At 36.9% G+C, this 15,000-nt stretch overlaps 1 protein-coding gene across 7 annotated transcripts in view; it reads left to right on the top strand.

The window, feature by feature from the left end:
- LOC100539898 (lysine-specific demethylase 6A) overlaps positions 1 to 14,872 on the top strand; it is a 32,825-nt gene extending 17,953 nt beyond the window's left edge. For 3 of the 7 annotated variants that reach the window (XM_010724133.3, XM_010724139.3, XM_010724123.3), the window contains 2 exons: positions 13,074 to 13,203; positions 14,720 to 14,872. In XM_010724133.3, coding sequence (XP_010722435.2) covers positions 13,074 to 13,203; positions 14,720 to 14,857 — 268 coding nt within the window. In that variant the 3' untranslated portion in view covers positions 14,858 to 14,872. Of the gene's footprint in view, positions 1 to 5,042; positions 5,140 to 7,309; positions 7,667 to 7,866; positions 7,963 to 8,921; positions 9,039 to 9,814; positions 9,891 to 13,073; positions 13,204 to 14,719 lie in introns of those variants that run through there. The other 4 variants (XR_002120442.2, XR_002120443.2, XM_031556971.1 and 1 more) reach the window with 4 other exon arrangements.
- The last annotated feature ends 128 nt before the right edge of the window (positions 14,873 to 15,000 follow it).

Genomic DNA, 15,000 nt, shown 5'->3' with positions numbered 1-15,000 from the left:
AAAATATTCATGAGTTACAAGAACCACAACAAATCAGGCTTTTAAAATGTAAGTAAAATACAAAGTTTTAAAATAATTGGAGTATGAAAATAAGTGACAAAATGCAATTTGAGAATCAGTGTTCAGGGCTGGTATTAAAAAAAATCTTTAAAATCTTTAAAAATCTTGATACAAATAGTAAGTCCAGATGAGGTCAGTCATCGGTGCTGTCACTGCAAAGCAGATAGGTAGTTACAGAAAAGTTGAGATGGGAGGTTTGGTTCAGTAGTGCAAGTTGCTCAGTACCCTGTCTACACAGCTTTTGAGCTTTTCCAAGCATGGAGACTCCAGAGCTTGCTTGGATCAGCTGTTCCACTGGGTGGTTGCCCTTAAAATAAATCTCATTTTTCTAACATACTGTCATGTGGAGTTATTTTTCCCCAATGTAGGATTTGGCTTAATCTTCATTGAAATTCATGGGATTCCTATCGTCCCATTTCTTCAGCCTGGTGGTGTTTCTCTGTGTGGTCACACAGCCATCTGGTGTGTCAGCTTGTCCTTCCACTTCCATAACTGTAGTGCTTTTTTGAAAATAGTGGCTTCAGTTCCTGTGGTTCAAGTGTAGGTTCAAGTGTTGCAATACAGTGCAGATAATTTTGTCTCTTCAGAGGCATAAGTCTTAGTCCATTTTATATTCCAGTAGATTGGCAGTATGTTACTGTCTTTTTATCTTTAGTCAGTAAGCATGATCATTTTACGTCAGGTGCATAATTAAATCGAAAAGTGAAGCCAGCCACTAGGCAACCTGACAAGGACTGCAGTGTGGTTGTGCAAACTGCACAGCCTTTTCCCTGGCACCATTGGTGCTAACAGTACAGGATGTGCAGCATATGTGAGACTTGGTTGTTCAATTTTGAGCTACTGCTTCACAGTGACTTCTGGCAAAGATGCTACAGTGATTGTGGCATAGAAATACAGCAGATTTTGCCACATGCTCAGTAGCCAGTAGTCTTTAGCAGAGGAGGCTGGTGGGCTGAGGGCAGCCTTTTTTTAATCTGCCGTGGATAAATCTGCTGGTGTTCACCTCTGACACATAAATCTCATCTCCTTGACAGGCATGTTAGCACTTGAAGGATTAGGCTTGTTTTTATCTCCAAGTAGTCAACTTAAAAGTACTTCCTTAGCACTTCTAGTGGTTTCCTGGGCCTGGCTTACTAAAGAGCAGCATGGCAGAAGCACTGGATTCCAAGCCTTGAGATTTGTACATACTTTCTTCTGCTATTTATTTCTTATCTCAGGATTGATGTATCACCAAAAATGGCAAGTGAATTCTCCCTTCCAATCAAGGAAAAATAAACGAAAGAACATCTGTAAGGGTTGCATAGTATAGGTTATTTCCGTGGGTTATTGGTGAGACAATGCTGCAGTTGTAAGTAGGAACCTTCAGTAAAAGATCAGGTTAGTATATTCAGTCAACTCTCCTCAGAAATAGACACTGTGATGTTATGCACTGAAAAAATAGCTACTCAGCAAAATGAATTCACTGTAAATTCTGTGTTTACTATATGTAACTATCCTGTATTAATGCACCTTATTATCAGTCTTAATATACATTAAACATAAGATAGTTTATTCAGTTTTAAACTGGAGCAAACTTTGCTACGCACAGTTCAGTCAAAGTTTATAGAGAGTAATTTATTTTCTTTGCCTAGGGTGAGCTCATGCTTACAAAGGCTAGCAAGAATTCTGGCAGATAATAGTTTTGCAGTTTAACACTTTTTGCCTAGTGCAGATCTTCTTTCCATAGTGAAGAACTTAGGTAGTTTTAGGAGAAGATTCCCTTTTTGTTGTTTTCTTTTTTCCTAAAGAATTTTACTTGAAATCCAAAATACAAGGAAATCAAAATGACCATTAGGGTATGTAGTTTCAGTAGCCATGTCTTATTTGATGTTATTTGTGGAAGAAGCTTCATAAGTGGCCTGTAAAGTTCACGGAAGTCCCTTTAATAATCATAAGCACATGATTTTGGAATGTTATCATTTGTATTCTAACTGCTGTTTGCCATACTTACTGTGCTTACAGTTCTTTTAATTGTGTTATTTATATTTATATTATAGTGTAAGAATTATTGTTGGAATTTTTAATATCTCAGTATATTTTACTCAGAAATACTTGTTTGGATTTATGTAGTACAATTGTGATGCTTTTGAGCATTACCCTTTTGGTTATTGAAGAAGTGATAAAAGTATATTTACTACCTTTTTTTACTGCACCTCCAGAAATCATTTAAATGCAAAGGGCTGCATCTGGTACCACCATTATGAAAGTTACTGGCTTCTAATATACTGGGATTTAATGAATACTGATCATGGTAGAGCAGTCCCTAGACATCTGATACAAAAGCAAAATGCTTATAATGTTAAGAGATTGGATTAGTTGGACAACTTTAAAGTCTAAGGCATTTTAAATATTTGCTGTTAGTTGAAGTCATAAATGTTACAGCTTTACATCTCCTAGAAAAGAAGGAATAAAAGTGTATAGGGAACATTTTTTGTCATCTTATACATGGTGAGTTTTATATTGCAATGATCATTTTCAAGTGAAGTTTCTACTTCTGTTACATTCAAAAAAGATCTTTTAAACTCTTCATTTTTAAATTGGGACTGTGTATATGTTCTTGCTTGTAGATGTCTAAAAATAGCTTCAGTGTCTGGTGTTGGGATAAGTGTAATGCAAATACACATAAAAGAAATTGTAAGACACATAGAGTTCTTTCTTGAAGTTTAGCTGGTTTCTGTCTTCAAAATGTGTTTGGCAGAAGTTTGCATTCAGCCTTCTTCGAAAGAGAAAGGAGAAGTGCATTTCTGCTGTTTAGTGCCATATTCTGATTTAGTACACTGCTTACCGAATGATTTCTAGGTGAAATCTGTGGCTTGTATTCACTGGCAAAAAGTTGGACATTTTTACTACAGAAATCCTAAAGCAGATTTTAATGCATGTCCTTTTTTTGCTCTTGTTGATAGAAGTAGTATTCCAAGTGATGCTGAATTACTAAAACTTCATTATTAACAAAAGAGGTCTTAAAACCTCTGGTGTATCTTTTTCAGCAGTATTTCGTTGGGTTTCATATAATCTTTATTGTTTCCAAGGCTTGTGTAATTATAATTTATCAAGAGACGTTAAGTTAGTGCCTGACCCCCTGTAGTTTGCAGGCGTGTAAAATGTGCCTTGCGCTGTTGTCACTGTACTTAGCGAGCGGAGATGCAGAGCTCCCTCTTCAGCCTGTCTGCACCTTCCTTCAAGAAAAGCAGATTTGATGCACAGCTGAAAATGCTAAGAAAGATGAGCAATGATAGAACTTGAGGACAGACTTCTTTTACTAACTGAGAGGTCAATAAATGCCTCAGTACGGGCTCAGACTACTGAATTTACTCAGTTTAACAGGATCTGTCCTAGACGAAGTGTGACTGCTGGAAAGTATCTGCATATCTTATTATATTAATAGAAGATTTTGTGGGACTGTCAGCACAGTAACAATTGCAACATTTTTAGGCTGAACCTAAAGTGTAAAATGATGTCAGGCAGACATTTTTTGTGAAAATTTTTTGGTGCTCGTTAGTGCTGTTCCTGATCTGGGCTAGTGCTGGTTGCCTGCTAGAGAAAGGGCCCTGCCTGCATGTTTTTTTCATACTTATGGAAGTGATAACTCTTTAAAACATAAGTATTATATATTATATAATAATAGTTTTGTTTTCCTGCCACCCTTATCTACTTGTTTTAAAGTTTGCAAATGTAAATTGAGGGTGAGGCTGTCCCAGCCACGTACTGAATGGCTGATTAGCTCCTGCTTTCTTCTGAAACATGTCAGTGCTGGGGTGTGTGCAGAATATTGGTTCAGGAGCAGAGCTCTGGTGAGGACATCCATGTCATAGATACTGACACAGGGAAAAGTGTCCAGAGAGGAGGATACGTAACAATAGTCTGCTGAATGCCCTGCTTATCTGTTAAATACGAGAACCTGTAGACACAGTGGAATAAAAGTTGCTTATATTAACATCGGAATCTATGAACTTACTTAGGGCATGTTAACCTTTATGTTAATACCGTGTAAGGTAATGAAAAAATGAGATGTTGAAAGTGTTTCATGTAGTAGTGATTACTTTTAGTTGTTCCCTCTGTAAATGGTATCTCGAGGTACAAAAGTGAATTTGAGACAAAAAAAAATGTGACTTTTAACTTTACTGTAAAAGGTATATGAAAGCTATCCACAATGGAAGACCTGAAAATATTTTTTTCCTTTCTTTCTTTAAAAGCATATGAAAAAAAAAACTAGTTCTAGAATAAACTACAAGCAGATAGAGGGAGTGGGGAATTATTCTGCAGTAGCAGTTCTTAAATATTGGTGCTACACTGATTGTTCCATCAATACTCTTATTTAAAATGATACAACCAGGAAGATACTCTGACTTCCTCTCTAATGTTAATAATTACTTTCTATTCTGGCATACTCTTTTTTGCTTTCTGGAAGTACTTTCTTAATACAGTCTCTTGCTCTATTTTTCTGATGGTATTACCCAGGAGGGAAAAAGACATTTTGACAGGGGAGAACAAGTGGATATATATAAGCTGGAGTTTTGTGTTAAGTTTTATTTTCTTACTTATTTTTCTGTATTTGGCTCTGTTTACTATATGCTTACTTACAAGCCAGAATGTTTGATATCATGTGTAAATTGCATTAAAATGCATCAAAGGTCTGTTTGTTACATAATCCTGATTCGTATGCTTATAGATCTTTTAAAAATCTTAACTATGAGGAGCCATTTTTTTTACATCTTTCAGACCCTGTAGGTTTGTGTGTGTCTGGAGCAGAAATGACCTGAAATTACTAGCAGTTTGGCATTAAGTAATGCACAGCAGTTGATTCATAATGTAACTATATTTGACCTACTGTGCAATACTGAACTGCAGTATAATGAAGTTCTTTATCTCACAGGAGAGATTTAATAGAAAGCAGAACTGCAGTTGTAACTTCTAAAAACTGACTTTTTTGTTAATCTTGCTAGGATTTTGGTTGTCATTCAAGAACAAAGGAACATCAGAGGTATGGAAGTTGTTTGTTTATTTAAAGGTAGAAGCAATTATTAGAAAAAGGGTTCAGAAATCATGCATTAAAAAAAATAAAATGGAAGCAGACAAGCAAAAATAAATGTCGGGAGCTTGCAGTTTAATTTTATATAGACAAGTGGTGTCTTAAAATAATTGTGCAAGCAAAGCCATTGAATGAAAGGAGATACTTTGCATCATAAAGTGCAAAACACGTGCCAAATAGGCAACTCCATTTGATTCTTTTCAGATGTATTTGAATAGGTTGTCTGGGTTGTAGGAGCAGACTTGGTAAATGTTTTGTTTCATCAAAGACTGAAGTAAGTGCTTAAGTAGGGCAGCACCATCCAGGGACCTGCACGTGTCTTTATATCCATCTTCCTCAGTGAGAGCGTTGAGGAAGTATCTAACAGAGATTCATTCTATTCAAGTGGTGAGCTGAGGTTGTCTAGGACACTGAGGAGGGGTCAAACAGAAGGTGCTGGAGTAGCTATGGATACTTCTCAAAAGAGCTTTCCCTGAAGGGACTGGATGAGGTTCAGTGGAGAGCTACAAGGGACTGAGAAATGCAGTCTCTAAGCTGATGATTAAACTATGCAAATCTCATTAAGATGCTGTTCTGGAGCATAGTGGGATAACAAATGCACTCATCTTGTTAAACTGTTGTTGGACTGTACATACAGAAGGAACTGAGGAGGTGATTCTGTGTGCTGTACGGGTAATTTGCTTAATCTTACGTACTAATAAAAGTGATGGCAGCAGTCTATTTTAAGATGCTTATAAAGCAACTGAATTATTATATTTTGAATAGCAAGCTGTCTGCACAGTAAACTAGATTTCTTTAAGCCGCTGAGCAAGATTGCAGATAAAAATGTGTACTGTAAAATTATTATTTAGATTCTTGGAGAAAATACCCCCTTCAAGAAGAGGTCATTAAAAAGACCAAGCAAAAGTGAAAGTCTGTTGTGACTAAGAGAAGAAAATACACTGGGGGTAACTGTTCTGTTTGTTAGTAGATAAACCAATTGTTAAGAAGTGGAGAACAAAAAAGAAGAGTGCTCTGTTTTGTCTAGCTGCATATCGAGGCTCCTTTAAAAGAGCATTATCAAAAAGTCTTTCCGTACTCTCAGAAATTTAGGTATCGTTTCCCCATGAGCAGTCCTTTTGAAAGGAGAGTTAATGAAATGTTGCAAGACTCGAGACTTACGACTTGAGCTGTTTATTTTGGATAAAGTGATACCAACTGATGTCTTGCTCTGTTTCAACTGGTGCATCTCGTTAGTGTCTTGAAGGATAATATGAAAAACGCAGTGCCCTTCTCATTTAACATGCTCCATCGTTTGTTCCCTTTGAGGCTGATGAGAGGCCAAGTCCTTCCTGTAAGCAGTATAAAGAAGTTCATCACTGCTTTGTTTTGCTTCTCGTAAAAGAAATAGCTCACTTGCTATGCGTTATTTATAAACGTGCGTTCACAGCCTGAAAAGGGCACACAAGCTCCAGACAAAACTTCTGTTTGATAATTGCTTAAAGCAGTCGCTAGACAAGGAGGCAGGTAGAATAATTGAATGACTTCAGGTCAGCTGTTAATTTGTGTCATCACTTCTAGGGCAGTGTCCAGAATGCCTAAGGGTAAAACTGTCAGATGTATCTGAACTTGAAGGCTTTGCCAGTTTGTCCTATCAGAGGAGGCAAATGAGATGTATGGACTTGATGGCAATGCCTATTGAAAGGGGCTAACATGCTTTTTGTAGTTCTTTTTGCTTGGTGTGTAAAGTGAAAAAGTAGAGAGCAATCCATTGAGATAAGAAAATGAAGGAGACCAGCAGAAATGAGCTGTGTCTCAGAAAAGATGTTTTAAAGGGATAAAAATACAGACTGACAAGCAGAGGGTGAAATGGTCTGGAAAATGGGCTGATAACTGGCCAGCATGTAAAGAAGGGTAGGAAATAAGCATTGTGAGAAGGAGTGGAAAAAACAGTTTCAAGACTGAAGTGTACAAACCTGGGTTCAGTGCTGATGCCTACATCACTGTGGCAGAAATAAACTTAGGGTGATCATTCTGAAGGGCTTCCTGGCAGTCAGCTGTGCTTTGGGAAGTCAGGGAGTGAATGTATGGAATTGGAAAGTACAATCGTAAAGCAAGGAGTCTGTTTGAGGGAAGTATTTTGCAGAAACAGGAGCTGGATTAAGTTTGTGTTTTGCTCTTAAAAACCTCTTGTTTTTTTAGGAGGATTTTTTTGACTGTACACAAAAGGCTATTTTGGCTTGCAGGCAAATTGTTCGATGGCTGTAAAGGCACCTTATTTCTGGCAAGTAAACTTCACTGGGGTAAAAGTTTTAAAAATAAAATTTTAAATGTTGTAGTTTCACAATCTAAGCCCTGCTTAAATGTATTCTGTTCTGTTACAGAAAAGCAAATAGAGAAATACCTGAGAGTAAAGAAAAAAATAACATATATTTTAGTTGTTGCATTTAGAGAGGGGGAAGGCTAAAAGAAAGAAAAAGTTTGGTACCACTAGTTACAGTGCATTTCTTAAATAAGTCATTAACGTGCTTCTGTTTGTCTTATTATAATAGCTTAAGAACAAGGTGATTATCAAGTGAAAGGGAAAGATGTAAGTCATTTTAAAACAAGAGAGAAAAGGAACATTATTTCTTACATAACATATAATTAACCTATGAAACTCTCTGCTTCCCTATAGTACTGAGGTCAAAAACAGAACAGAATTCAAAAATGATTAGAAATACATTTGCATAATGAGAAAATTCACGATTATTTTGTAGGATTTTCAGTAGGTTTGAAAAAGAAAGATTCCTGGGAGTATTGCCAGCTAGTACCTGGTTGTGAAAGGCTGAAGCGAAGAACTGCATTATAAACAGGTTGTATAATTATCTGGCATTACTTGCATTTAACCATAATGTAAGCTTGGCTTAATTTCTTTGAATTGCCCTTTGAGAGTGCATCTTTCTGCTGGCTGCAGAAGAAGCCTGGGGAGATGAGCCTCAGACAGCCAGCGCTAAGCATTGTAATAGTTACCTCCTTCCCAGCGTGAAGAGTGTTGATAACCGTTTTCCTGTGTTTTTGCCCCGTGAAAGAAATTAGTTATATCCACTAATTGTTAAGGAAGACTAAGTCTTTCTATTCTGCATCAGGGTTGGGTCAGTTAAGTACTGTGTATCCCAGTGCTTCAGCTTTTTTCTGCAAGCACATTTTTAAAATGTTTTTTTCATTCTCTGTATGTTGAGTAATTCCAATGGATTTAAGATACAATATCACATAAATCCACTGTTCCTTATATTCATGTTAAATGTGATTTTTATGTGAGAAAGAGAGGGTATTAATTTTGTTCTTCAGAGTAACTATAATCTCCTGAACGATAAAACCCTGTTAATTCTCATGCAGCTAATCCTCAAATAATAATTCACTTAAACTGACTTGACAACAAAAATAACTGCTTATGTTCAAATGATTGTAATGTGGCCTGTGAATTGTACCTTAAATGCAAACGCATAGATAGCTGGAAATTGCTCAGGAGCTTTTTCACTGATCTCAGAAAGTCACAGTCTTTTTAAAAAGATAAGGAGCAAATACTTTAAAGTAAAAGCTAAGAGATCTAGAAAACTCCTAGCAAAAGCTTAGAAGAGAAAACTATAGCCAGGAATGAAATACAAGAAACACACACACAAATACCAGTAATGCCTAGTGTTTCTGATCCGAGATATTAAGTAGTCAATACAGAGGTAGAAGTCACTAAATATTTTGTTCAGATCTTGGGAAAAAGGCAGATAGGGTGTTCACATTGTGGGATGTGCGATAACCTGCTCTTTGTTTTTCACAGTGTTCAGAGAGGAGGACGTTGAACCCTTATGTGATGGTTTTAAGTCAGAAGCCCAGATAACAGATGTCCTTGAGCTGTGAAGGAGCAGGCTGCAGCTGTTGTTGATCATGCATACAGGTTTTTGATAGTTCTTGGAAAACAGAAAGAGTTGCATAGGACTTGAAAATTGCCGTGAGACTGATTTCAGAGTGGGATGACCACTGAAAATTATAATGCTGGCAGTCTGGCATTAGGCCTGAGTGAAATAACAAAATCATTGAGATGATTAATTTAATAAATGTAAAGGGTAGTAATTAATGATAATGAGTCCTAGCTCATGGAAAGTAAGTATTATGCTAACTACAATATTCTTGATGTAGCTTAGCATCTTTAAAGTAAAACAGTTAAAATTAGTACAGCTTTTTAACACATTTTGCTTCCAGCTTGCATAACATCTTAGTTAGTAAGCTAGCGTGATGCAGAGTCAATACAATATTGAAGTGTATAGCAACCAACTGATACTTGTAATGTCATCGTTACTGGGGTGAGTGGAGTTTCAGGATGTTGCCCTGGGATCTGGTTTCAGCCTTGTTTATCCTCATGATGTAGGGCTCCAAGTGGGGAGTCCTGAGTGAAGCAACTGGTGTCCATCATGCGTGGCGTGGGGCCACGGCAGCTTCAGAAGGAGCAACCGGGTTCCTTACCTATGCAGTGAAAACAGTGAACTATAGGAAGGAGTGTGGTAGGCAGATGGAGGCTTACCAGACTATGCCATCAGTCTTCATTTGTCAGAAATCCGTAGATAAAGGGAAGTTACTTGTTAATATTTGCTGAAATCAGAGACTGCAGAGTGCTCTGTGATGAAGAATACAGGCCACTGTTGCAGAGCAAACTGGTTCACGCCTGTGTTTCAGGGAAACAGTGTGTTTTGTTACAGCCAGATGTGAAGTTGTGCCCTGGGAGGAAAGGAGTGTGACGCATTTTTAGAAGGTGAGGGAACGTATCCTAGAAAGCAATAAAATGAAACGGGTGTTTTAGTGAATCTGGTGATCGTTTATTCAAAAGATCGGTTAATCACATAAAATTCAAGCACCTATTTCATCTGCTGCAGTTGGTGTCACTCATAAGCCTGACAATTTGACTTTGATCCACGGGTTAAAACAATTAGGTGATTTGTTGCTTTCACCTGTCAAGCAAATGGCAATGGGCTGAGAGCTGCAGCTTTGGTTCCAAAAGGTGCTGCACATCATTCACACCTCTGTCCTTACCTTTGTGAGGCTGACAACTACCCTTGGCTCTGTGGGAATGAAGGATGTTTTGCAGCCTGTACAGCCTGTGAAAACTCAGTTTAAAGCAGTGATGGATGAAACCTGTCTTTCTAGTCATTCCTCCATCATGGCATTATAGGTGACTATTTGGGCATGCATTTTCTTCTCAAAGCCGAAGTTAGGCTTGTTTTTTGCGTTTGCTGCCTCTTTCAGCCTCTGTGAAATCCTATAAAAAAAATTACACGATTGCAACAGTAATGTGTGACTTTCCCTACAATCTCTGTGGTCAAAAATGATCTTTTACTTTTCCTGTGCTGGCCACAGTTCCGTATTTCCACTGTTGGAGATATTCAGTGAATAGCTAGACTATTTTGTTTCAGGTGCCAGTATCAAGTCTTATTTTATTTAGTATTTCTCTGGAGTTGTTGTTTTTTGTTCATGATTTGCACACTCTGATTTGCACACTGTCAATTACAGTGTTACGCTTTAGTAATTCTCTTCTGCTATTAATAGTAACTTATTCTGACTGATGATCAGAAAAAAATGAGTGAGTGAAACGGGTCTGATAAAGACAACTTTTAAGATTCTGCCCATCTGTTTCCCATGCCATTTGAATTACAAGTGTTTTCCAGTCTCAGGTTTTTTTTGTTTTTTTTTGTTTTTTTCCCTGGCCCTTTTCCTCTTGAAATTTCCGCACAGGGTTTTAGTAACTTAATAGGAAACTGCAGGGTCATTTGCTGTAGTATCAACTTCAAGCATTGGCTTTGAGATTCCTCTGTTCACCTGATCTTTTTCTCTGTAGTGTCTGCTTTTTTCAGCATCTCTTTCACTTTCCAAATGTGTAATTTCTCTAGGCGTACAGCAATCTCTCCTGTCTCTGCTGCCTCTTCCCTGAAGACCCTATGTACTCTGAATTTACTAAGTGATTTCTGTGTGTTGCTTACCTCAAGTAACTTGAATCACAGTAGTTCTGGGCGTTGTCCTTTTTCTTCGGCTTCGGTCTTCCTTTTCTTCCTTGTATCAGAAAGTGCCTGAGAACTGTTTCTCAGTTCAAACTGATTTTTTTCCATAGTTCTGTTGGATACTAATGCTGTGGATTTGCTTTTCTTGATTTTATTTTTCAGTTTCTTGATGCAAAGATTATAGTTCCTTCTAATGTCCACTCTTCAGATTTTAGTTTCATCTTGCAAGTATATTCTTGAATCTCAGATTCTCACAGCCATCATTGATAAGTTTCTTTGAGTAGTGGTGATTTTATATTGCCACGTTTCTGTGGGTTTTTTTCCATTTTTTTTTTTCCCTTGTGTGGCAGCAGTAGTGTCTTTGCAAGAACTGTCTCAGACATTAAACATGGGTCAGTGACATTTTGTCAAGTTGGATGATGCCTCATCAAATCTTCTGCTGAAAGCATCTCTTTCAGTTTCTTCGAGGTTGTAATCTATTTTGGAATTAGGCTCACCTAGCACAGAAAATAAGCTGTGTTTGGAATTTTGTCTGGCATCTTTTGAGACACTTGTTAAGCATGTCTTTGTCTGTATTGCTCTGATCTCCCATCAGAGGATAGAAGTGTAGGAGATAGAAATCTGGTGTAAGTTTGAATTGTTCCTTGTCATGATGAACAACAATTTCTCTGGATGCTCATCTTTGCTACAGCCTGAGGTACATGTGATGTTTGTTCTCTAAAGTATTTGTCATAACAGTCACTCTGTTGTGATCTTAAGCCCAAAGTCCTTCTTACTCATGGTTCGTAATAGCTTGATTTGAAATAATGCTCTCACATGCCAGCATTAAGCTGTAGGATGTTTCTCAGTGCTAGTATCACAGTTTCTGTGTTTGTTACAAGTTTTATTGCTAGAAGTTTCATTTAATACTGTGGCAGCTGTGTTTTCTGTTGAAGATCCTTGATTATCAGGACATATTTTTGTAGCTAGTGAGTTCTATGAGGATAAACGACTGAATCACGCCTTAGCACATCCTATATCCTGGAGCACTGAGAGGTGGTAAGAACAGTAGCTAATGAATTAAATGGGGTTGGAAGAAAGATTTGAGTATTAGTTGGAAGAAATTTAAAGCAGTTCAGTTATTTTTAACAAACAACCGAAATTAAGGGATATCTCTGTTAATGAGGACCTGGTGATAGTGACTAGAAATTGTGGATTCTCAATCTCTGCAATCATCTTCAGCACTGAAAGTCATTCATATTAGAAGAAGCTGACATGCATAGTAGGCTGTCCATGTCTCAAAACCTCCAGAGAAAGATCAGCAATTACACCAAGCAAGGTCCTGATTCAGGTACAAGTACAGGTGTTGAAACAACAGCTTAACTGGAGTAGTTCTTTCCTGTGTTTTCCAAGCAATAAGGTGAAGTAATGGTGGTTCCTTCTAGCTTCAAAATGTGGAAGTCAGGGAGAGGTAGATAGGTGGCTGTATAATTTAGTGTTGTGTGTTTCTATTTTTGTGACTCCAGCATTGTTCTTCTTGCTGAGGAATTATCATTTTGCCACTACTCTGTTACAGTGCTATGCACAGTATTACCAGACTGCACTGTCTCAGTTGCTATGAATTCTTTATCCACCAGCCAGTGCCAGCCTAGTAAGGTTCTTCTGTTTCTATTTGAAAACTGCTTTCTGTGTTAGATTTGGTCAAATGAGTCATGCTAGCTTTTGTTTAAATAGGCTTTATTTTTAACTAGTGGTGATGACATTGCAGATTGGAGGGGAAAATGGGAATGATTTTGAATAATATCAATTTATGCAGTGAGAATACTTTATTAAAATATATGAGCTTTATTTGCATCTTGAATTACAATTTCTAGTTACTGTCATTATTTTGCAGAAAAGATAACACCAATTTTTTTTGTTGTATTTGTCAAGTACTGATAGAGACAGCTCTTCTTTCCTTTTAGGAATCTGGGTAAAAATGGCTTATCTAACAGTAGTATTCTATTGGATAAATGCCCACCTCCACGACCACCGCCTCCACCATACCCTCCCTTGCCAAAGGACAAACTGAATCCACCTACACCTAGTATTTATGTAAGTAAAGCAGAAGTAATTTGCTGACTATGTCCTGTTAATTATTTGGGTATCTGAATTACATTATGCAATTATTTCAAAGATGCAGTGTTCACAGCTGAATTCTAGTTACAGTGTATGAAGAGGAGAAATGTTAGAATTGTGCAGTTGTGAGTGAAGAAGAACAGCTTCAAAAAATTAGGCTTATTTATTATTTATAATACTGATGGAATAGGCAAAAATAGTTTGTGAGTTATAATGCACAGGATTTTAGGTGTATTTGTACATTTTTTGCAAATGACAGTTTCAATGATAAGAAAGCAAATGATTAAGCTGAACTTCCCTGACAATCTATTTCAAAATATTGTAGGGAAAATTAATTAATTAATTAATTAATACAGCTGAGATGATGGTAACAACAAAATGTCATCAGTTAGGAAAATAAAAGTTATATTAATAGAATAATTCAGTTGGAAGGGACCTACAAAGATCATTGAATCCAACTGCTTTTTAGGTAGATTTTTTTTTCTTACGCATCCATTGAAACTCTTGTTCCAGAAATAAACTTCTGTACTAGCTTTATGCAGTATTGTAGATAACTTTCTTAATAATGGAATTGTAAACTGTAGTGTGTCCATTCAGCTAGTATAAAAACCTCAGGATAGCTTTGCTCAGCTGAACTTTAGGACCAGAAGCTCTTGGGCAGACTTATGTGCTGCAATCCAAGCAGTCTGCCGAAACAATAGTGCTGCTCTTAGTGTTGAACCTGAGTTAATCTCCCTAATTAAGAGTCTGTTATAGCTTCATTGAGTATTTGCAAAGCTGATAAATCCCCATGTTGCAGCATTCTGGATGTGGATGTGCAGACATGGGTCCCGGTATTTAGGAACTGTGTTTTGTTTATTGAAAGAGATGTCTTCAGTATATATACAGTCTCTGTCTACAGTGTCATTGATACTTTGTTCACAGTCTGTCTGCAGGATTTTAAAAGATTCATAGCAATTAAAAATAAAAGTGAGGGGAAACTGCAGCATAAAATCGAGGTTGTAGATTTACAAAAGCGTAGGAAAAAGAAATCAATTTTTCCAGTTAACATGAGATATACTCTGAGAGTGCAGTTTTTAATTATACTGCTTCTTGTATACATTATCTGTAGGATTAGTTTTTTAAATTCTGAAAAGAATGTTAGTGTATTATCTTGGTCTTCAGAGAATTCTGCAGATTTAGAGAATTTACGGGGCTGCTGTCAGATAAAGAAATAAACTGCAGGAAACCTGAGTTGGAAAAGCTGAAGCAACCTGGGAATAATTCATGCCAAGAAATAAATTGCAATAACGAATTAATTTCAGAGGGAGTAAACCCAGCTTATAACGTAGAAGTGGTTGTATGATGTTGCGATTCAGTTCCCTCAATGTGTAGAAATAAATGAAATTCCTGTCTTCCTTCTGTTGTTTCACATTTTTTATTGTTCTTTCTTATTTTACGAACAAGAAGTCTAACCTCGTCTGATATCTAATATTGCATTGTAATTTTACAGTTGGAAAATAAACGAGATGCTTTCTTTCCACCTTTACATCAATTTTGTACAAATCCAAACAACCCTGTTACTGTAATACGTGGCCTTGCTGGAGCGCTTAAATTAGGTAACTTTAATTTGGTTATGTTTTCTTTGTAAAAATAGATATATTTTTAAATGATGTTTCTCAGTTCTTAAAAGTGAATATTTCATTTCTATAATACTGTGTTACTGTTCTGTTTAGATTAATCAAGGGAACATGTCACTTAGCTCACTACTATTTCTAACCTAGATCAATTTAA

This window comes from Meleagris gallopavo, chromosome 1, assembly GCF_000146605.3.
Source record: "Meleagris gallopavo isolate NT-WF06-2002-E0010 breed Aviagen turkey brand Nicholas breeding stock chromosome 1, Turkey_5.1, whole genome shotgun sequence".
NCBI lineage: Eukaryota > Metazoa > Chordata > Aves > Galliformes > Phasianidae > Meleagris > Meleagris gallopavo.
The sequence above is the reverse complement of the archived record's forward strand: the minus strand, read 5'-3'. Positions and strand labels throughout refer to the sequence as shown.